Genomic DNA, 24,218 nt, shown 5'->3' on the forward strand with positions numbered 1-24,218 from the left:
TCCATTGGTTATGCTTATATGGATGCATACAAGTCCTTCGGTTGATCTCTTACTCCCCTCCCTTCTGCCCCCCAACCCTCTCTGGCCTTCCCACTGCAGTTTGACAATCAGTTTGAGGCAGCTCTGCCTCTGTATCTATTATTGTTCAAAAGTTTGTAATGGTCTTTATTATCCATGAATGAGTGAGATCATGTGGTATTTTTCCTTCATTGACTGGCTTATTTCACTTAGCATAATGCTCTCCAGTTCCATCCATGCTGTTGCAAATGGTAAGAGTTCCTTCTTTTTTACAGCAGCATAGTATTCCATCGTGTAGATGTACCACAGTTTTCTAATCCATTCATCTACTGATGGGCACTTAGGCTGTTTCCAGATCTTAGCTATGGTGAATTGTGCTGCTATGAACATATGGGTGCATATATCCTTTCTGATTGGTGTTTCTGGTTTCTTGGGATATATTCCTAGAAGTGGGATCACAGGGTCAAATGGGAGTTCCATGTTTTGTTTTTTGAGGAAACTCCATACTGTCTTCCATAGTGGCTGCACCAGTCTGCATTCCCACCAGCAGTGCACAAGTGTTCCTTTTTCTCCACATCCTCTCCAGCACTTGTCGTTTGTTGATTTGTTGATGATAGCCATTCTGACAGGTGTGAGATGGTACCTCATTGTTGTTTTGATTTGCATCTCTCGGATGATTAGTGACTTTGAGCATGTTTTCATATGTCTCTTGGCTTTCTGAATGTCCTCTTTTGAAAGGTGTCTATTTAGATCCTTTGCCCATTTTTTGATTGGATTGTTTATCTTCTTTTTGTTAAGTTGTATGAGTTCCCTATAAATTTTGGAGATTAGGCCCTTATCAGATATGACGTTGGCAAATATGTTTTCCCACGCAGTGGGTTTTCTTGTTGTTTTGTTGATGGTTTCTTTTGCTGTGCAGAAGCTTTTTATTTTGATGTAGTCCCATTTGTTCATTTTCTCTTTAGTTTCAAGTGCCCTAGGAGCTGTATCAGTGAAGAAATTGCTTCGGCATATGTCTGAGATTTTGTTGCCTTTGAATTCTTCTAGAATTTTTATGGTTTCCTGTCGTACATTTAAGTCCTTTATCCATTTTGAGTTTATTTTTGTGTATGGTGTAAGTTGGTGGTCTAGTTTCATTTTCTTGCATATATCTGTCCAATTTTCCCAACACCACTTATTGAAGAGACTATCTTGGCTCCATTGAATGTTCTTTCCTCCTTTGTCAAATATTAATTGAGCATATTGGTTCGGGCCGATTTCTGGGTTCTCTATTCTATTCCATTGATCTATATGTCTGTTCTTGTGCCAGTACCAGGCAGTTTTGAGAACAGTGGCTTTGTAATACAGCTTGATATCTGGTATTGAGATCCCACCTATTTTCTTCTTTCTCAGGATTGCTGCAGCTATTCGGGGTCTTTTTTTATTCCAGATGAATTTTTGGAGAGTTCGTTCTAGATCTGTGAAGTATGCCGTTGGTATTTTAATGGGAAGAGGAGCACACTATTAAGTTCCTACTGTGTATGTTATTTTTAAATGATATTCACTGCCTACCCTATGCTTGTTACAAGAGAGAAGGTTAAATATGCTCAAATGATAGGCATCTGATAACGTTTAACATTAACAATAAAAGGTCCTTTTGCTTTTCTTCTTCATAGCATTTCTAGCAACTAGTGAATAAAGTATCACATAATTCACTATTCAGCTTCTTGATCTAGATCAACATCATATCTGAATCATCACTCAGAATTACTTATCTCTTGTCCAGATTCCACAGCCTCTTGGAAAAACGGCTGCTTTAATCCTTACCATTCAGAAATCTGCTTTATAAATAAGTAGGCTGAAATAAATCCTATTAAGGTTTTAACCCAGTATACTTTGCATTATCCTCAAATTACAATAAATAATATTCAGATAATGTATTTACCACTTATAAAGTACTGTTACTTATATTATCTTCTTTACAAATAAAACAGGTTCAGTATGATTCCCAAAATATAATCCTGGAGAACCAGAGCTTCATCATAGGTTTTCTGGCTCTGGATCCAGTGCTCTTTACCTTTAATAAGCTCAGCTCTGGAAAAGACCCTAAGGCAGTGGTTCTCAACCTTCTGGCCCTTTAAATACAGTTCCTCATGTTGTGACCCAACCATAAAATTATTTTCGTTGCTACTTCATAACTGTAATGTTGCTACTATTATGAATCATTATGTAAATATCTGATATGCAGGATGGTCTTAGGCGACCCCTGTGAAAGGGTTGTTCGACCGCCAAAGGGGTCGCGACCCACAGGTTGAGAACCACTGTGCCTAAGGGACCACATTTGTGCTGCCTGAATCTTCTCTGCAGCATCCCTGCCACAAACGGGCAGTTAACTTTTGTTTGAATTCTAATGATTGATGTTTGTTGAAGCACAAACATTTTTAATTTTGATATCATTCAATTTATCTGTTTTTCTTCTGTTACCTATACTTTTGGTGTCATATCTAAGAAGGCTTTGCTATCCCAAGGTGAATAAGATTTACTCCTATATTTTCTTCTCAGAGTTTTATAGTTTCAGCTCATTTATGTCCGACCCATTTTCAGTTAATTTTTGTGTATGGTGTGAGGAAGGGGTCAAACGTGAGTGTGTGTTGTTTTTTTGTATGTGAATAATAACTATTTTTATCTTAATAGCCAGAATTGTGTCATATGGCCACAATTTAGCGCAAGAGGGGTAGAAGATGAAAGTTTGGTTGGGGTCATTGCTACCCTAAACAACTGCCAGAACACATACAGTTTTTGCTTTTGACTCAAAACAGTGTATCAGCAAACTTCATGAAGAATCATCCTAACTGCTCGGAACTATGAATTTGATCAAGAAGCATTCTATAACTGGCTTCAAAAAAAGATTTCTGGATTTTTGTTTGTTAGTATGGTTTTTCTAAAGATAATGCTAAAAGTTGAAAGGGCTTGCCATTTATTACAATTAAAGAATTTATTTCACTCTTTCTTATGCCTCCACTAAGCTATTTGCTCCTCATCACACACACACATTGTACTTTTTATCAGCTAATGTTACACTATATTTAATGGGTTTGAAAAACATACCCTTAAGTGGACATGTTGGCTTCTCTATGAAAAAACAACTCAGTATTCTCCCAGTTCTTGGGTCATAAAACCTTGTGAACACGTAGTAAATTCTTATGCTATTATCAGCAGGATGTTTAGTGACTTTCAGAACAGGTTCAGCTCCAGAGCTTTTCCTCCATTTTATTCTTCTAAAGCAGTGGTTCTCAACCTGTGGGTCGCAACCCCTTTGGGGTCGAACGACCCTTTCATAGGGGTCACCTAAGACCATCGGAAAACACATATATAATTACATATTGTTTTTGTGATTAATCACTATGCTTTAATTATGTTCAATTTGTAACAATGAAAATACATCCTGCATATCAGATATTTACATTACGATTCTTAACAGTAGCAAAATTACAGTTATGAAGTAGCAGCGAAAATAATTTTATGGTTGGGGGTCACCACAACTTGAGGAACTGTATTGAAGGGTCGCGGCATTAGGAAGGTTGAGAACCACTGTTCAAAAGCAACTTGGAATGTATGCACTATTTCCTGATCTCTGTAGGATGAGTTGTGAGAGTATATGGATCCTGGTTGAGCTTTCTCCCGGGCAAGTTAACAAGCTCAGTGAACTGAGGGATAAAGAAAAGCATCACTTTGCTGCCTCCCATCACCATAAGCTGTGTGCAGATCACTTAACAGGAAATGTATAGATACTGGTTGCTTTCTGATGTGTATGGAATATTCCTTCTTGAATGTAATGGCGTCTTTGCCTGTGTAGCTCTGAGACACATTGTTTGATGAAGTGAAACGTTGGTGGCTTCTGAGGTTCCATTAATGCCTTTGTCTTCTTGTCTTTCTTGCTCTCCTAGATTGAGCTGCTTTGCTAACTCAGTTGGTTAAAGCAAGGTGTTTTTCAAGATTTGGTCAAGGGCTATAACTCTATAAAGCTGATTACAGAGAAAATAAAGTCCGTAGTCATAAAGGAATTCTGAACCCCAAGCAATAGTTGAAGACATAGGATTGGTCAGAATGTAGGAAAGGTATAAGTACTTATAATGATAATGTGAATAACCAACATTTTGAGTTTAATGCATTCCGGGCAGTTTTGGGGTGCTTTACATGCATGGACTCCTTTAATGCATAACAATAGTAAATTATATTCTAATACTCCTATTTATTTTATAAAAGTGTTTTCACATTTATTTGATTTTTATCAAAATCCTGAAGCCAAAGGAGACTCGGGAGATATGACAACTAAATGTGATGTGGTATTTGGAGTGGATGTTAGAACACAAAGAGGACATTATGGAGGAACTAATGAAAGGTGCAAACAGACTGGCATTAGTGAATAGTGATGCACCATAGTAGCATAAAAAGGTATTAACTGGGTAGGGCTATAAGGACTCTGTTATCTTTTACTTTGAATCTAAACGTAATCTAAAACACAGCTTTTCTCTGAGTCTAAAAATCATTCCAAAATAAACATTTTATTTTTTAAGTTTATTTAATAGTTTTTATTGCTCCCAATTCTACCAGTTTTTTAAAAATATATTTTTATTTATTTCAGAGAGGAAGAGGGAGAGGGAGAGAGAGAGAGAGATAGAAACATCAGTGATGAGAGAGAATCATTGATCGGCTGCCTCCTGCATGCCCCCCACTGGGGGTCAAGCCTGCAACCCGGGCATGTGCCCTTGGCCGGCATTGAACCCGGGACCCTCCAATCCACAGGCCGACACTCTATCCACTGAGCCAAACCAGCTAGGGCCCACCAGTGTTTAAGTTCTTGGCAGGCTAAGAACTGGCTGCATGGCATAGAGGAGAGGTGGGGAAAACCCACAACCCAAACCCTAGTCTTTGCACTCCTAGTTCAGTGCCCATGTTCAGTGCTGCTCACTAAGCATGCATTGCTCTCTGCATCATCCTCCAGTAGCCTTTTGAGATTTGGGAGATAATATCCTCCATTTTACAGATAATAGATCATTGTGTTCCATGTTCACTACTCAAAAATATTTTTCCCCTGACTTTGGATCTGTAGTCCTTTTGGATTTGAATTGGCTCATACTTGGGGCCTCATTTGATGTAACCAATACAACAATACAGCAGAAACTTCATTATGATAAATGATAGCCAAGGCCAAAGAGAGTTGTTTTGAAAAACAACGATAGTGTCGTGTGGTCTTCTGTGACCTCTGACACAAAAATATAAGAATGGGTAGAAAATAGAAACACAAGAACTGCCCCATCGAATTCAGATTCCCCATCCAATGCAGTATTGGTGAGGCTAATGATGGTAAGCCAGCTTCCTTACCCTGTAAGTAGAAAGAGAAGTGAGGTTCACCTTTTTTCAGCTTGGCGTTTGATTTTTAAAATACTACAACACCTTATGAGGCTTATGGAGAAGTTTGAAGAATCGGGCTTAATAACTTGTGGTCATCTTGGTATATTTTGGTCTTTGAATTTAGGGATTTCCCCCGGCCGTGTACCCCCTGAGTATGCAGGATGGCGCGATGCTGCATTCACTAGCCTCGCTCTGGTCTGTGGTCGGTGTCCTGTCCAGACTTGTGTTTTGGCCTCTTCTCATCTTTATGCGTTTCACTGTGCTCTTGCTATCAGCCTGTGGATATGTTTTCCAGCCATTCATAGTTCTAGCTGACGTTCTGTATATCTAAGTTCAGTTCTTTGTATTTTTTAAAAAACATTTTCTTTGACACTCTAGGTACAACTACTAGCAGCTAACATATATTGAGGAAAACCCTGTGCCTAGCATGTACTTTTCATGTAAAACTATAGTCTTGACAGCTGTTTTAAGTAGATACTGGTTTTCTTATTTTATAGATGAAATAGAGGGAGCAAGCTCAGGGACATTGATACTTGCAAGGGCCATACGGCTCATGTATGACAGAGCTGAAACAGCCCCAGGGTTTTATGACTCCAAAGTAAGTAGGCTACAGTGTAGCTTGCCAACAATCACCCTACCTGTGGTCGGCAAACTGTAGCTCGCAAGCCACATGTGGCTCCTCGGCCCCTTGAGTGTGGTTCTTCCTAAGCCTTAGGAGTACCCTAATTAAGTTAATAACAATGTACCTACCTATATAGTTTAAGTTTAAAAAATTTGGCTCTCAAAAGAAATTTCAATCGTTGTACTGTTGATAGTTGGCTCTGTTGACTAATGAGTTTGCCGACCACTGCCCTAGGCCAGTGGAGCTGAATCCTGGCTGCACATTATATTCACCTGGAAGCTTCTAATACACACCCATGCCTGGGCCCCACTCCAAACCAATTAAATCAGATTTAAGTCAGAATGTTAGAGTTGAAGAGACTTTAAATCATCCATTCTTTCCCTTTTACCTCCACATTTTGACATTTATCAGTGGGTAGCTGAGGCCCCAAATCACATAGCCATCAGTGTCAGAACCAAGACTAGAACGAAGGTCTCTTGATTTTGATTCTAGAGTTCTTTCCATACTGAGATCAAATAAATGTTAGAATATTTACTGTGTACAAAGTCCTAGGCATATGTATAGTCATAGGTGAGTTTATCTGTATGCAATATGTAGAAATGTGTGTGCATGTACATCTGTATACATGTATATACATGTATGCCTATGTGATTTTAAAAATAGATACTCATTTGTGAGGCAATATTACGTCATGGTTGAAATCATAGGATTGCAGGCCAGACTTCCTGGTTTGAATCTTCACTTCACTACTTCTTAGCTGTCTGATCATGGGCAAGTTACTTCACCATTCTGTTCTTTAGTTTCTTAGAGATAAATTGGGGATGATAATAATAGTGCTGACTTCATAGATTAAATGAGTGAATATGTGTAGTGATGAAACAGTGTTGATACACGGGAAGCTCTCATAAGTATTAGCTAATGTATAAGTAAGGTTATACTCAGCTCACAAGTTCTAAAACTCAAAAGAATGATAATAGTGATATTTATATGATCTGGTTCATCTGTATCAAATCCCTTTCTCCCAGCCTTAAAGAAATTTGTATGCCTTTCCGTAGGCCCTTAATAGGGTCTACACACAGTCATGCTTCATAGCCCACAATTTATCCATCTCCTTGAAAACACACTGATGTTCTAATTTACTTTCTTCATCTCTGAGCTCACTATTGGATCTCATTATTTAGTGAGAACCTTATATCTGGGCTCACTGTTACCTTTCAGCATTATTCAGCAGTGACTTCCTGTGTGCGTTGTTAATAATGTGTGGGGTGCCAGAAGTGTTACTGTGATGCAGGTTGGTAGGTGGCATATGTGTGGGGTGCCAGAAGTCCAGAAGTGTTACTGTGATGCAGGTTGGTAGGTGGCATCAGTCATGTCAAGTATATATATATATATATACACATACACACACACACACACACACACACACACACACACACACACATACATACACTAGAGTCCCAGTGCACGAAATTCGTGCATGGGTAGGGTCCCTAGGCCTGGCAGGTGATCAGGGCCAATCAGGTTCCCTGCCTCCTCCTTCCCTCACTGCCTGTGCACCGCCACAGCTCAGTTCCTGCCACCTCCTTCCCTCGCTCCCTCAGTGCCCCACCCCTGCCACTGGTCACCCACCATGTTCTGCGCCGCCCCCTGATGGGCAATCATAGCGAGCGATCGAACTCCCAGTGTCCCGGTCGAACTCCCGAGGGGACACTTTGCATATTAGCCTTTTATATATATAGATATATTTTATGTGCAAAATGATTCTTGTCTCTTGAGGGTCCTAGGCAGTTGATAAATTAGTATTATAGAGAAATCTTGAATTATTTTCTCTGGGACTTTTAGTAATGATGAGAGTCTGTTGTGTGAGAAGAGTTCCACCTAGAGAACTCAAAATAGAAACCAAGGCCTGTCTCTGATCTCTCCAGGGTTCTAAGCATTGTTGCATGAAATAGAAGAAATCTGCTACACAAACACTAATCCAGTCACCAGGCATGAAGGATGTCCAGTAACAGTATTGTTAAGTACCACTTAGCAAATGCCTTTAAAGGAGCTTTTTAAAAATTTATTTCTGTTTATAAGTATTAAAGTACTAAGAAGAGTTACAGTCAAATTAAGGACACCCACTGACCCTTCAAGCAAAGAGAAAAATCAGAATTTGGGGTAAGACAGTATGTGGAAATGAGATAAAAATCTGAGCTGAAATGGATATAGCAAGCAAGATCGAATCAGGAACACAGGAAATTACATAGGTCAACTCTAGTAATTTGAGACAATAGAATAAGCTGTCTTGAAAAATAGTTTGCCACTATAGGAGACCTAAGACTCCCAAGGATATAGTGAAGACACCGCCTAAGAAAAGCTGCTGGCTGCCCAAATAGGTCCCTGGTATGGTAGCTTCTGCTTTCTGTGTTCATAAATTTTATCTTAAGAGTTCAGAGTTGAGCGAACTCAGGATACTAAATCATACTAGCATATTTGACTTGAGACTGAAGAATAAAATCAATTTGCTAATTATAAAATTTTCGATTTGTAGGTGAGGTATATGGAAAACAAACTTAGAGATTGCTTCATGAGTGTAGATTCAGAACAAAAGGTGTTAGTGATGGGGTTTTAATATGTTCTTATACTATATTCTGCTGATAATCTGATTAATCTACCCTTCACCAGGAGGACCGACTGGGGAGTTTATGATGCCTTACAACACCCATCCCACCTCTTTTTCCTGCCAGTTCTTATCTCTTTAACTTTTACTCTACCTGCTGTTCTCAACCTGTGGGTCGTGACCATCGGAAAACACATATAGCATATCAGATATTTACATTACAATTCATAACAGTAGCAAAATTACAGTTATGAAGTAGCAACGAAAATAATTTTATGGTTGGGGGTCACCACAACATGAGGAACTGTATTAAAGGGTCGCGGTATTAGGAAGGTTGAGAACCACTGCTTCTAGGCCATTATGGCTGACCATCCCTAATTACCACTAAACATACATATGCATGTGCACAAATACACACACACGCACTCAAAGCTTTATTAAATATGCTCATACTTTTGATCGAGTTATCTCCCTCCATATTACTTTTACTGTGTATTTGTTAGGATTTGCTACTTCTTTTTAAATCAGTAGTCTGGCAGATGTCACACACATGCCTTTGTCATTAGTTATTGATTGAGTATGCTAGCAGAACCCAGAAATAGTAAAATAATTAATTCAGTTGAAGAATCCAGGTATTCAAGATACCCTCTAATTGGAGTTTATAAGATGTTAAAGGACTTTGCAGACTATTTGAAAATTAAATTTGCCTGAATTCTTCTAAATGAATCTGCAGATTTCCATAATCAATGTGGCAAACATTTCTCTTTTGGGATGTAAATAATCAAACTCTGTTGCACTGTAGAGTAATATTATAAAGCACTTAGCTAATCAGATTGTGAGAGTCGCTCTAAATTCCTAACCATGTAATTTTTGCATAGAGAGAGGGTGCCTCATGCTGTGCAATTACCTGGTTTTATTAGCTATAAATTTGGTTGCTGCAAGCTGGCCTGATGGCCTAGTGCCTATGGAGAGTGAGATCATGGTGCTTAACTTGATCCTGTGCAGTTGAGTGTTCGGGAGGCATGGCAACCTGACCAGTCCAGCGGGGCCAGTGGCTGAGGCCCTACGAGGGAGCTGATGAGGAGTTGTTTCTGATGCTTCTGTAACTAACTAAAGAGAGCTTGGAATTTTCTAGGCATGTTGTAATTTTAGGATGTTCTATAAACTAGCCTTCCATTTTGTATTCAAAATAGGTTTGTAAAGAACAGTGGGGTGGTTTAGTGATTATAAGCAGGGCTTAGAAATCACCTCCGTGTGTTAAAAACCTGACTTTGCCATTTACTATGCTCTTGAGCAGGTTTTTAAATTTCTCTGTGCCTAGATAATAGTAGGCCCAAGTTCATGGTTTGCTGTGAGGATTTAAAGGTTTAATCTTCGTAAAGTTCTTGGCCTACCTCATAGTAGGCACGCAGTAAATATTAGGTGTTATTATAGAGGAGTCTGTAAATTAGAATCTCTTTGAGCAAGGGCAGCTTTTAATAAATAAAAAGTGTAGATGAAAGGACTCATATTTTTATTGGGCTTTTCCTTTAAAGAGAGAGGGGAGAAATATATAAAAGAGTCAGAGGTAGGAAACCTAGATTCATATTTTATTACTGACATTTACTAAGCTCCTGGAAAGTGAGCTTGAACAAATCCGATCAAAGTCCTAGTTTTTTTAAATCTAAATATGATAAAATAACTTCTTTGTGAGAGTCAACTAAGCTAAGTACTTTAGAATGTTAAAGTGCTATATTGAGGTAAAAACATAGGTAAACATGGAAGGTTGGGTATAATAAATACACAAAGCTAATTAAAATGAAGGTGGAATCCACTGTTAGGAGAGATCTGGATTTGCCCATAAGCTTGACCTCACTGCAAATGATAAACTGACTATAAAGGAAGGGTAAGCTGTCAGAGAAAGGAATTAGGCTGAGTTGAGCACCTGGCATTTGCTGGGCACTGGGCTAGCATTACTATCCCCATTTTACAAATGAGGAGACTGAGGCCCAGAGAGATTAAATAACTTCCTCAACGTCACCTCGCTTGTGTGAATGACAGAGCCAACGCTCATGCTCAAGCCCGTTTGACTCTAGAGAATGTCCTAATACATCATGATTAATTATCTCAGTTCAGCTTATCAAATATTTATTGAGTACCCACTCTGTGAAAAGAACTGTTAATAATACTTTTTTATTTTACAGAAATGCATAGAAACTTAAAGCATAAAGGAATCTGGAAAATAATTTGTCCAACCAAGTCATTTACTAGGAAAACAAGGTCCATGGTGACCAGGTGGCTTTTAGGGCCATCTATTTTGGAACTAGAATTTAAATTTCCACTCATGTAGTCAGTATTTAATTAAATTATATTGCTATTCAGTTTTTTAGAAGCTTAATCCTTCATTAGTTCATACTTTGGGACTAATTTATAGGCTCCCTTTAGGGAGGTTTTCCATGTAATTTTAGCACCAAGTTATTTCTTTGACCAAATTACCTAGGTTGTTAAGTGGAAATCTGGGGTTTGGTATATGCTTCTGTCATCCAAACTAAATACAAGTTGTTTACAATATATTTGACTTTTTCCTATCATCACAGTGACATTCTGTTGTGGGCACGAAGACTGTAAAATCTCTTAGTCTTTTGATGATTTGGAAATAGCTCTCCAATCCCCCTTCTTAAATCTTTGCTATTTGTTTCATTCTGTTTGAGCCACCCTCCCATCCTGCCAGGTTAGTCTGCCCTGAATTGGGTGTGTGCTTAACTAGGCAGCAGCCAGGTTCCTGGAGGGGAGCCCAGGCTGCTCTCCGAGTGGCCACATGCGGCGAGTCCGCTGCAGCCCACCAGGAAAACCACTGAGCAATAGGCTTCCCAGCAGTGGGGATGTTCGTAATAAATCCCACAGGGCTCTGCTCAGCTGTTCCCCGGGAGTGCATAGAATGACTGGCGTATTTTTTTCTTAGTATTTCTAGCCATTTTCCTTCCAGAGAAAAGTTTTCATGACATGAAACATCATTAGGAATATAGGCTGTTTCAAATTATGGAACCTGAATTCGATTCATTTGTCCTTCTTTATCTCCCTGAATACCTACAGGGCAGCTTTTGAAAGAGAACCTACAGAACTGGGAGGTTTGCTGCTTGTCATGTGACTGAGTTAGTGAATGGGTCTCATTAAGCCTAACGTGACTCAAAGAGCATGACCTGTGCATGACACTCTGGTGATTAAATACAGGATTGAAAGTCAAGCCTACTTTTTAAGTTGTTCCTGTACGCTGCATTTTTAGGAGGAGAGGGCCTGGTTTTCCATCTTGCCATACGTGTAAGAATCCAGTTTTTCTGTTAGGAAAATGCCCCTACCATGATACGCTTGGGGTGAAAACGTAATTAATTAAACAGCATTGTGTTGTTTTGATCCTGGTTTGTGTGACCTGGTGCATATAAATCTTTTAATTCCTCATATTGAGCATTCTGCCTCAGTTATCTTTATTATCAGTGCCTGAAACAGAAAGGAGGGGAAGTCCTACCCACGTCTTGCCTGTAAGAGCTAGATGTTTTGGTCTTATAGACTTGAAACACTGTTTTAGGAGTCCTTAAATCAAGAAGTTCCCTTGTCCCTGATATCCTGCTGCTAAGTGCAATGGCTCTGGGCTCTGTGTTGACGAAGATAAGAGGCATGCTGTCCTGAGAAGTACAGTGGCATTGTCTTTTCGAACCCGTTCTGTTCATGAGAGGCCTAGTTCAGTAGCTGTGGACTTTTATGCCAGCCTAGTCCTATGAAGAGGACTGTCTTAGTCCATTTGGACTGCTCTCACAGAAGACTGAAGACAGGGAGGCATGTAGACAACAAACATTATTCCTCACAGTTCTGGAGGCTGGAAAGTCTGCGATCAAGGCATTAGCAGATTTGGTGTCTGATCAGAACCTGCTTCCTGGCTCACAGATGGCTGTCTTTTTTGCTGTTTCCTTGTGTGGTGGAAGAGGTGAGAGAACAATCCTCGGCCTTTTTTATAAGGGCACTAATCCCATTCATAGGGGCTCCACACTCATGGCGCCCACCTCCCAATGTGTTACCTGGTCACATTGGGGGTTAGGTTTCAACATATCAATTTTAGAGGAACGTTCAGTCTGTAGCAGGGAACCTGCTTGAAATGTAGCCCCACTCCTGAGAATTAGGGCTCTCTTCTCAGTGTGTGGGAGAGGAGCACCTGCCACTGTGGGTAGGGAAACAGTGGACTTGACAAAAGGCTGGCTTACCTGCAGAGGTGATTTTGGAAATAAATGATCAAATGTATTGGGTAGAAAACTGGAAATGGAAGGGTTAAGCCTAAGCAATCCTCTGCATTCTGAATCTGAAAAAGTACAATGCCAAGGCAAGGGCATGCTTGGAGAATAACCAAAACAAGAAAAGGCTGTCAAGAAACTGCTCATTTAATTGCCATGGACTGCAGACCCTGCAACAGGCAAAGTCTTCATTCTGAAAGTTTAAATCAGCAGTGAGCTGGTAAATACAAATTTCAAATGTAGCTTCTACTGTGGTTATATAATTGATCAACTGTCATTCTTTTTTTTTAAAATATATTTTTATTGATTTCAGAGAGGAAGGAAGTGGGAGAGAGAGAGAGAGAAACATCCATGATGAGAGAGAATCATGAATCGGCTGCCTCCTGCACACCCCCTACTGGGGATCGAGCCCGCAAGCCAAGCATGTGCCCTGACTGGGAATTGAACCCAGGACCTCTTGGTCCATGGGATGACGCTCAATCCATTGCACCACCACAGCCAGACTAAACTAGTTTTTATATGCCTAGGGGAGTCCTGTGAATATAAGGCAAGAGTTTTGATTCTTCCTAATTCTCTCCTAGGAAAATCAGAATTTCCGTGCAAATAAATATTTTTATATTTATATGTTCTAGTCATACATAGTACCTGTAATAATCATGTGTTACTTGTTCTGATTTAAAAATTATATAGGCTTATTATAAAGAATTTGGGAATATACAAACCTTTAAAATCACGTAGGATCTTTCTGCTACCTAGTGATATCCACAATTAATATTTTGTTTAATTTCTTCCCGATCTCTCTTCTATATGTATAATTTTTATTTTTGTAAAATGTGGGATCATCTCAGAGCTTCTTGAATTTGGGGGAAATAGACTGACCCTGGATCATATTGATATTTTAGAGATCCTCTTTGGAGAGAACTTTTGACCTTGAAGCAGTAAGGAGACTGCTTCCTCTGAATGATTGGATGAGCCGCTTTTCTGTCCTTTGCTATTATATTCTCATGGAATCATGGAACCTTGGAATCAGTGAGGACATCAGAGCTCAGGGTCCATGGAGTAGTGTTTTTTAAATACCACACACACCAGATATAAATGTACTATCTCTTTTTTTTTCCACTTCAGAAATTAAGTTTAATAAATATAATTTTTTTTACCATGTCACTCCACAGTACAGTTTTCTAGTATTTAATACATTTTAAAGTATAAAATATGGCTTTCCTATCAAGTCAGAGCTATAAGTGAATAATCCACCTTTCTAGCCTTTATAGTACCTTTTGCATACAGTAGGAGAGAAATAACATTTTTAAATTTTTTTATTGATTTTAGCAAGAAAGGGAGAGTCACACACACATCGATTTGTTGTTCCATTTATTTTTATGCATTCATTGGTTGATTCATTGGTTGATTCAAACCTGCAGCCTTGGCGCTTGAAGACAACTCTCTACTCAACTGAGCTACCCGGCCAGGGTCAGAAATAACATTTTTAATGAATGATTAGATAAATAATATAAATAGATATTACTTGAATCTGTTCCATTAATAGTTAAAAACCTCTACCTAAATTTTATCATGACTATTCATCCAACTGGTAGAAGTTCAGTCTTGCTGCAGCCTCTGAGAAGAGACATTATGCAGAAGAAATATATTTGACTATTAGGAAGAGGACTTTCACTTCAAATAAATATGGTACCTCCCTCTTTAGTCATCTTCCTTCACCATCAGTTGTACTGGCTTGCTAGTCGGCTCCTCTCTTGTTGCCACTTCAACCCCATTTCAGTTTTAAATTTTCAGAAAGGTTCAGTAGGAATTCTTAACCTTTCAAGAATGCTGCTAACACAAGAGTTTTATCAGCATCATATACTTATACTTACTTATCTTGTAAATGTATGTAAAAAATTAAGTAGGGAACCTATTTCATTAGACTTTTATAAATGTGAAATTTTATTTTTTATTTTTATACAGGCAGAAATACTCAGTGTCCTCAGTCACAGAAACATCATCCAGTTTTATGGAGTAGTTCTTGAACCTCCCAACTATGGAATCGTCACAGGTAGGAACTCATTATTTGATTTTCTTTCCCCAATTATCTAGCTTTAGATTCCTTAATATGCTAAAATGTTTAATATTAGGTTTAGTCATGAATTGTGTGCTACTATCAGATGTCACCTTTGTTGCTATAACGCATTAATAAAACTGATTATATCAATATAATTAAGAATGGTGCTTCCACTTCTGCCATGTTTAATTGTGCTAATTATATCTGCGTAAATGCTATTTAAACGCACTTGCAGCTGCAATACCAATATTTAAAGGTGCCGTTTAACTAAAATTTCATTTAATTAGTTGAAATGAGCGATGTTTTTTGTAACTGTGACCTTTTACAAATTAAGATTTCTTGAGCTATTCATGTTATAATTCTTTGCAAGACGTTTTAATCCCATTAGAGTATTCTTTCTTCAAGGTCTCTGACATGAGAACAGTATTTTTCAGGTTTGGTCATCTGGGTTGGTAATGACCTTGATCTAACTTACTACATAATTTGGAACAGCAATTTATAACTGATGGAAATGTCCTTTCCAAAAAGGAGCACACAGAAAATTTTGCCATAAAAAAACACATATATTTTTTAGATACTTTACCAGCAGTTCTCAACCTGTGGGTCACGACCCCTTTGGGGGTCGAACGACCCTTTCACAGGGGTTGCTTAAGACCATCGGAAAACACATATATAATTACATATTGTTTTTGTGATTAATCACTATGCTTTAATTATGTTCAATTTGTAACAATGAAAATACATCCTGCATATCAGATATTTACATTACGATTCATAACAGTAGCAAAATTACAGTTATGAAGTAGCAACAAAAATAATTTTATAGTTGGGGGTCACCACAACATGAGGAACTGTATTAAAGGGTCGCGGCATTAGGAAGGTTGAGAACCACTGCTTTAGACTCATGCTTGTACAATCCAATCAGCAGCTTTAGGTATATAATAAGTATAATGTTCAATTTTACAGTAAATAACTTTGATCAGGCCATTTGTCCTGGCAGTCCTTTGCCTTAAAAGATTAGCCCTATCTTCTACTCTAGAGGTAAGAACTTAACAACTAAACACACTCAATGAAATGGATTGGATTCGGTATTTTCTTATCAATTATTTCATCTAATACTTACAATAACCCTATGAGATGGGTAAAATAATTTTTGTTTTACAAATAAGAGCCTAAAATTTTAACTTCAGTAACTTTGCCAAGGTCACCGTTAGTGGTAGAATCAGAGTGGTAGTAATTTCTCAGATTGATCTTGTACAGAAGTTCCTCTTCTTGTGTGCAAGCTGTGATTACACTGGTTCTTAAATGCAAAGGGGATGGCTGCTGTTATTTCCATCTTCTGATAGCAGGCATTTTAACATGCTTTTACTCTGATAAGTGGTATTTTTACCTTAAGTAGTGGGTATTTTATCCCCAATTAGCTATCTTTAGATCTGTGCCTAAAATGAGGTATGTGGCAGTTTTTATCTTGAGCTTATGTTTTTTCTATTAACTTGAATACCCAATAAAGGGTTATATTGTTAGTGTCTTAGCCATGCTTAACCTTGTAGATCAGACTTCTAATTTAAAATTAAACCCTGTGTCTGACCCAGTTCCCATATTGCTCTTTGTTTCCTAGTCTATTGTATTTACTTTTTTACAGGTTGTGTTTACCTTATAAATCTGAACCCAGTTTTCTGATCCTCGTATGTAGCTTAAATTATTCTTATCTAGTAGATGATAGTATGATGCTCCAAAAAGGTTAGAAACTCTGCTTTTGTCTTGTGCCCTTCATGCTTAATGCTTTTGAGGATGAGATTTTTAACTTTAACTCACTCAGTGGACTATTCAGGAAGTTTCCTAGTTTCATTTGAGATGAGGATGAAGAGTAGAAAAAAAAGACTTGGGTCATGATGTGAATTCTTTTTCCAAGAGTTTACTCTCAGTCCCTAAGAGGATATGGAACAGTCATTTTTAGCTAGCATGTTCAAACTGTCTTCTCATCCAAAAGAGGGAGAAAGAATCCAAGTAATTGGATGAGTATGTTTGATTATATTTAGTGGGTTTTTAAAAAAATAGACTAGCCAGCCCTTTATTTCATGAACCCTTCTAATATTCTCTACTCATACCTTTTCGTACCCAAAATCTTTGGTTATCAGTGACTAGTTCTTTTTAGATCTATACGTGTTTACCTATAAGGCCAGTAAGTAACATTAAATATTAACAATAATCATTTCTTTAAAACAATACAAGTTTCAAAATTGTGAGATAATTGTAAGTTGTGTATTTATAGCTCTTTTATTGATCTATGAGGTTGATTATCCTAGCCAAATTTTGATGTGTTAAAATGTGTTAATTTGTCTTTGTTTCTACAGGTGCTAGGTTAAATTGTTTGTTCACAAGTATCTACCAAAAAAATATGTGAACTTTTCAACCAACCTTCTGCAGCGTTAGGATCTAGCCATACTCTGTGCCTGGGTAGTAGTACTTAACTGAGCCAAGTTTGAAAAACTAGATGGGTTGGGGAATGATAGCACTAACCTTGCCTCTTTAAATTAACACATTGGATTCAATAATACAAAAATATCAAAGCATCAATGTTCAGAGAACTAGAAAAGACTTTAAAGAATTAAAGGAAAGTGTGAAAACAATGAATCAACCAATAGGGTATCTCATCAAATAGAAATTTTTTTTTTTAAAAGGACTCAGTGAAAATTTTGGAGTTTAAAAAGACAATAATTGAGATTTAAAATTCACTAGAATTGACAACATAATTGAGATAGGAGGAAAAAATCAGCGAACTTTAAACTAGGTCAGTAGAAATTATTTAATCTGAAAAATAAAAATTTTAAGGAAAAACTAACAGAAACTTAAAGACCTATGGGACAACATCAGGTATACCAATTAATGTATAAAGCAAAGAAATAAGAGAAGAATGGTATAAAAATAAAAAATAGAAAACTACTTGCCCTAACTGATTTGGCTCAGTGGATGGAGCGTCGGCCTGCGGACTGAAAGGTCCCGGGTTCGATTCCGGTCAAGGGCATGTACCTTGGTTGCGGGCACATCCCCAGCGGGGAGTGTGCAGGAGGCAGCTGATCGATGTTTCTCTCTCATCGATGTTTCCAACTCTCTATCCCTCTCCCTTCCTCTCTGTAAAAAATCAATAAAATATTTTTTTTAAAAAAAGAAAACTACTTGATGAAATAATGGCCAAGAAAACTTCCCAAATTTGATAAAATGCATTTTTCTACATACTTGAAGAGCTTAATGAACTCTAAGTAGGATAAAGGCAAAAGAACACACTAGACACATCATAGTCAAACTGTTGATAGAATCCAAGTGAAAATTCTTGAAAGTAGCAAGAAAAAATGTCTCATGTACAAGGGAATGACAATATGATTAATGACTGACTTCTCATCTACAACAATAGAGGCCAAAAGGGAGTAAACATTTAAAGTGCTAAAAGAAAAAAAATGTATCCATAAAAATTATGTTTTGAAAATGAAATCAAAATAAAGACATTCTTGGATAAAGAATGAAAGAATCTGTTGCTAGCAATCCTGCCTTACAAGAAAAGCTAAACTTACTATATGACCCAGAATTCCATTCCTAGGAATCTATCCAAGAGAAATGAAAATATATTTCCACACAAATACATTTATGAAAATTTTCATAGCAGCATTATTCATAATAGCCAAAAGCTGGGAACAATCCAAATACCTATCAAGTGGTAATGAATGAACCAAATGTAAATCCATACAATGGAATATTATTCAGCAATAAAAAGGAATGAAGTGCTGATATGTGCTACAGTATGAATGAACTTTGTAAACAGTATGTGAAGAGAAAGAACACAGAGAAAGACACAAAGCCCTTATATTGTAGATTCCATTATATGAAATATCTAGAAAAGGCATAGAGAAAGCAGAAAGTAGATAATGAGAGTGGTAAATAACTGTAAATGGGCACAGGGAACAGTTTAGAATGATGGAAAGGTTCTAAAAATTGGATTGTGGTTGTGATTGTTCAACTATATAAATTTACTAAAAATCATCAAATTGTACACTTAGAGTGAGTGGATTTTATGGTATGTAATTTACACCTCAAAGCCATTTTTAAAGGCATTGCCTCACTTTCTTGGCCATTTGTGCTAAATTTTAAGGGCTGTTCTAAATTCTGGCGCAGCAAGGTTGATTTATTTACATTGTCATATAAACCCTGACTTGTGTTTAGTCTTATCTATCTTATAAGAATAACCATTTTAAAAGAAATACCTATTTACATGTCTGCCTTTGCTTCCAGTACATTCTTCCAGTACACTTTTGTGTTTCTGAGTTCCATTTAAGTGACTTTTGATTTTGTCCTTGGCTGAAGATTATTCATTCTGGTAGTGCTTGTCTTGGACAGTTTTTTTTTCCAGGATAAGACTAACTTTTAGAAACCACTTTTAGAAAAGTATATTTTTATACTTTTAGAAAACACTTTTAGAAAAGTATATTTTTATATACTTTTGATGTCTTTTGTTAAGTTTTTAATACATCTCCCCAATGAAAATATAAAGGTTTATTTATGAGATGCCCCTTATTTTTAATTAAATGCTTATCTTTCCATTAAAAATAGAATATGCCTCCCTGGGATCACTGTATGATTACATTAACAGCAACAGAAGTGAAGAGATGGACATGGAACACATTATGACCTGGGCCACCGATGTAGCCAAAGGTAATACTAATCCTTCGTGAATTCTTGCAGAATTGGTGGATGTCCCATCCTGACAGGCGACTTAAATCAGAAGATTTGTTATTCTATGTCTTTTATAAGTTATTTTTTTAGACCAAAAGTAGTAAGAATTCTGCAAGTTACTGTATAGATAATATTTTAGGTCATTGCCTTTCCACTCACGCATTCCTTTTCTCTCTTTCCATCTTTTACTTTATTTCTTTCCCTAAAGCCAAGTCCCCACAAAATCAGTGTCTCCAGAACAGCCATTTTTACCACATTTTTTACCAATGTAATCGATGAGCTTGCTTGACACATTAAGTGGAAAGATCATAATCCTGTTATTGTTCTGCAAGTAGAGACTTAGACTCAGTATCCAGAAAACATGATTTATTATAGGATCAGTTCTACTCATTTTGTATACATAGTAATATACTAAAAATAGTAACCACTTGCAAAAAATTGTGATTTGTGCTGCCATGTACAAGCAATTCAGATTTTATTTTATATTTAATGTAAACTTGGAAGTCACCCTTGGAAATTATATATTTTTAATGCACAAAATCCCTAAACAAGCTGCCCAGTTCTTTTTCCCTCATAAATTCTTGCATACACTAATGCTTTCTGAAGCAATTTAAATTCCATTTATTTTTATCTTTTTTTTCCATTTTCCCAACTGAACATTTCTGAGTTTTATTTATAACTGTCAAAGTTGCTTTGGAAACAACATAATCTAAATAATGAACACTGATAGTTATATTTGTATTCTAGCAACCTCTAGAAAGCCTGTTACTTGGGCAATTAACTCCTTTGAGTTTTGTTACTCCAGATTCTATAAGCTGGGAAGTCATACAGTGACTTCCAAAAGTAATAATAGTCTTTCCTTTGGGGAAATATCTTGTCTGTTTTAAGTTTCATCACCACCTGCCAAATTCTTCAAATAAAGAAAGTGGAAAAAAAATTTTAAGTTTGATTCACCCTTTATAATAGAAGTGTCAACCAAATTCACAATTGACAATGACAGATCGAAACACACGCGTGCGATTGGCGCCAGCAAGAGCTTTATATGTATCGTGAATGCGTGAGTCAGCTTAGCCTTTTACCAGTATATATATAGAATAAACTTGCTTAGTTAGACCTGAAAAAAAAAATTTTTTAAGTTTCATGCTAAATGCTGCTGCTAAATGATATTTCATTATATTATAATAACAGTAAGTTTTATGTTTAGGATGGTGTACTTAAGACTTTGGCTGTGTTAATTAACTTAATTGTGTATTCATGCATCAGGCATCTCAGATCAGCCTTAAAATTTCACATTCTTCAAGACATTTTCATGTAACATCACAGTCACTTCTCTGCATGTCAGTAGTACACAGGGACTGCCTGTTTGTAAGCAGGGTTATTTATTACTGGGAACTGCCTGAAGCACTGTGGAAATACACTGACATGAATGTAAGTACATATACAAACAGTCCTTGACTTAAAGCACTTCACCTTACAGACATTTGCATTTAGGGGTAAGCTCAGCCTATAACACCTATATTATTACTTAATGGCACTTAGGATGGACAGACAGCCAACAAACCAGCTGACATCAGTCACTCTGGTTCCTGCTGTGCACACTCTATTTAAGCTTGCTTGGCCCCCAGCCTGTAAACCTCGTCCCTCCTGGCCCCTTCCCCTGCATAGTCCCTGTCTGAGGGGTGGTCCCTCGGCTCCAGATCACCTGTCATTCCTGGGGTTTCTCAAGACCGCTGGCACTCTATGTCAGGGGGGACAAAGAGGAGAAGAAACAGGACTAAGTAGCAAACTGGAACCGAAGGCAAAGAACAGGGATGTAGAGAACGGGAGTGGATCATGGGACAGTGTCCAAAACTACAAAGTAATAAGATCACGTTTTTGTGGCCGGTGAATTGATGCAAAAGGCGAGTTCTAATGTGCTTGGCCAACGCTCAGTAGAGTGAGGCAGAGAAGATACTTGTTTGTTTACAGTTACAAGTCATACTTCCTATTTAAGATGGGCTATAAAAGGAAGAAGACGTCAGTGCTATTGGAATGACTTCAAAGCTCTCCGATAAAGCTATATGTAGAAGTTGGAGATTAAATAGGAAGGCTTGATTTTCATTTATTCTGTTACAAATTCAGCTTGTCAAATTTCAGTTTGACCAAGATTAAAGGCACTATAGTAACAAGATGCTGAGAAATCAAAGAATGAATAATTCATTTTAAGGAAGAGTTGGTTCATGCATTTTGACATAGGCACTGCAGCATCACTACAGAGAGAATGCCTCTCAAAACCAAAAAGATTCTCTTCTTTTGGGGTGGAAAGAGGGGTGGAGAGAGGAGTGGAGGAGGGCAAGCCAGCAAGTATATCTGAAACTTTTGCAAGTCAGTGAGCATTGTGTAAGAGGAACAATTCAAGCAGATAAACCTGCATCCAGACTCAAAATGGTCATCATTGATTCCAAATCTCTCCCAAATGACACCAGTCAAATCTTTTTTAGGAAACCCTGGATCTCAAAAACCGATGAAGGTATTTTCAGCCTTCTTAATTGTTTACAATAAAAATAAGGCAGAATTACAGATGGCACTATAAAAACAAATTAAATAGAATTTTATATGATTGTGATTACTACCATGTTTATGAACACTAAATATTCTGTAAGTGTGTGTTGTGTATTATACACAATAATTTATGCTACTTCTTTTCATAATATCTGCCATGAGGAGAAAAGTGCCAATATTTAAAGCTTTTGTACTTGAGTGTTGTTTTTGAAATCCTTACTTGTCACAAGTGTAGAAACTGTCTAGCTCTATTTCTAATAGTAATTAAACCAGTTCTACCTGAAAACAGTAATTCAGGAATTTGATTCTTAAAGCAAGAGAGAGAGAACTATGAAATGCAGTCATAAAAATTACTAAAAGTTACCCAAGTTGTAGCTATTGAATTTTCACAGTTTGTAGTATGCAGAACTTCTTATTAGATTTCCTTTATTCCAATTACATTGTGTTTAGCATCATTTAAATTAGTAATACATTTTTGTTAAGTTTACTCTTTTCAGGAATATCTTTATATGGCAGGAGTTTAAATTCTTTTATATTCTTTGTTCTTTCATAATTCTTCAATATGTAATAATCAGATTAGTAGAAATATGATAGATTATTTTTACAATTAACCTTTATAAAATTGAACTTCTCTGTGTACTTAAAAAAGAACCAAAACCTATTATGTTTAACAGATAATTTATTTCAAAAAGGAGCCTGTCTGATTTGGAAAGGGGAGGGGCTATTTCTTCTATTACTTAGAAAAGACAGAGTGAGAAATAAAAGGAGGGGAAATTTTCCATAGAAAATGTTCTTTATCTTTATTCTAATGGGGTAGACAATACATAAGTACCAAAAAAAAGAGTCAAATACTACTAAAGGGGTAAGTGTGAAATATGTCTTTCAAAGTATAATTTTTATTCAAAATAATAAAACTCTAATTTCTGTGGATCCAATTTACTGAAGTAACTTGATTTATATTCTAAACATGTTGAAGAAAAATTTGGAGTGCCTATAAATATAGATTATCTCAAAGATTTATTCTTGTAAGAAGGATAAAATATTTTGTAACTACTATATATTTTTTTCTATCTGAGGATCATAAAATCCTTTAGCAATCACAGCTAAGGAATCTAGCCAGTTCTCTCTTCTCTCTCTCTCTCTCTCTCTCTCTCTCTCACACACACACACACACACACACACACACACACACACACACAGCCCCACCTCCCCTTCCAGGGTCTCATTGGAATGAGCACTGGGAAAATAAGCCAAGCTGCAACTAACTGGGTGACTGGAGACATCCAAACGAAAACAGAACACCTCGGTCAGAACTTACCGATTTAGAAGGCAGTGGTAGTGGAATACCTTAGTCATTGGAACAATTCTTCCAGTTGTAACTGTGCTATTTTCGTGCAGACTACAGAAAATAAGGTGTCCTTATTAGGTATTGTAAGAAGCTAGCTTTACCCACAATCAAATTCCAACTTCCAAGAGATCAAAGCACATACGTCTTCCTTAGTATATGAATTTTCCTTACGTAGACACATCTTGTCTCTATTTTATCAGGCCTCATGTAGACACGTCTTCCCTCTATTTTATTGAATCCTTTGCAAAATGTGAATGTTACTGCTGATGTTTAAAATAGAAAGGTAATATTGATACAGAGTTGAAAACCAGTATTAATGGGCCTTTCTTCCCTCTGCATAAAAAGGAATGCACTATTTACATATGGAAGCTCCTGTCAAGGTGATTCACAGAGATCTCAAATCAAGAAACGGTAAATGTTTTTATTTTACCTATTTTATTTCAAAATACATGCACTTATGTATAGAAATAAGCATCATGCTTTTCATATCTTTTGCAACCTGCTGCTTTGACTAACCACTGATACCATGAAAATCTTTCCACTCTTAATAAATATCAAGCCGAAACCGGTTTGGCTCAGTGGATAGAGCGTTGGCCTGTGGACTCAAGGGTCCCAGGTTCGATTCCGGTCAAGGGCATGTACCTGGGTTG

At 37.2% G+C, this 24,218-nt stretch overlaps 1 protein-coding gene across 4 annotated transcripts in view; it reads left to right on the plus strand.

The window, feature by feature from the left end:
- Positions 1–24,218, plus strand: part of LOC102263045 (mitogen-activated protein kinase kinase kinase MLT) — a 148,203-nt gene that overhangs the window by 49,557 nt on the left and 74,428 nt on the right. For all 4 annotated transcript variants that reach the window (XM_014545992.1, XM_005857590.2, XM_005857589.2 and 1 more), the window contains exons 3-5: positions 14,861–14,948; positions 19,557–19,658; positions 23,914–23,979. In XM_014545992.1, the coding sequence (XP_014401478.1) occupies positions 14,861–14,948; positions 19,557–19,658; positions 23,914–23,979 (256 nt within the window). The remainder of the gene's footprint in view (positions 1–14,860; positions 14,949–19,556; positions 19,659–23,913; positions 23,980–24,218) is intronic.

This window comes from Myotis brandtii, unplaced genomic scaffold (assembly GCF_000412655.1).
Source record: "Myotis brandtii unplaced genomic scaffold, ASM41265v1 scaffold112, whole genome shotgun sequence".
Taxonomy (NCBI): Eukaryota; Metazoa; Chordata; class Mammalia; order Chiroptera; family Vespertilionidae; genus Myotis; species Myotis brandtii.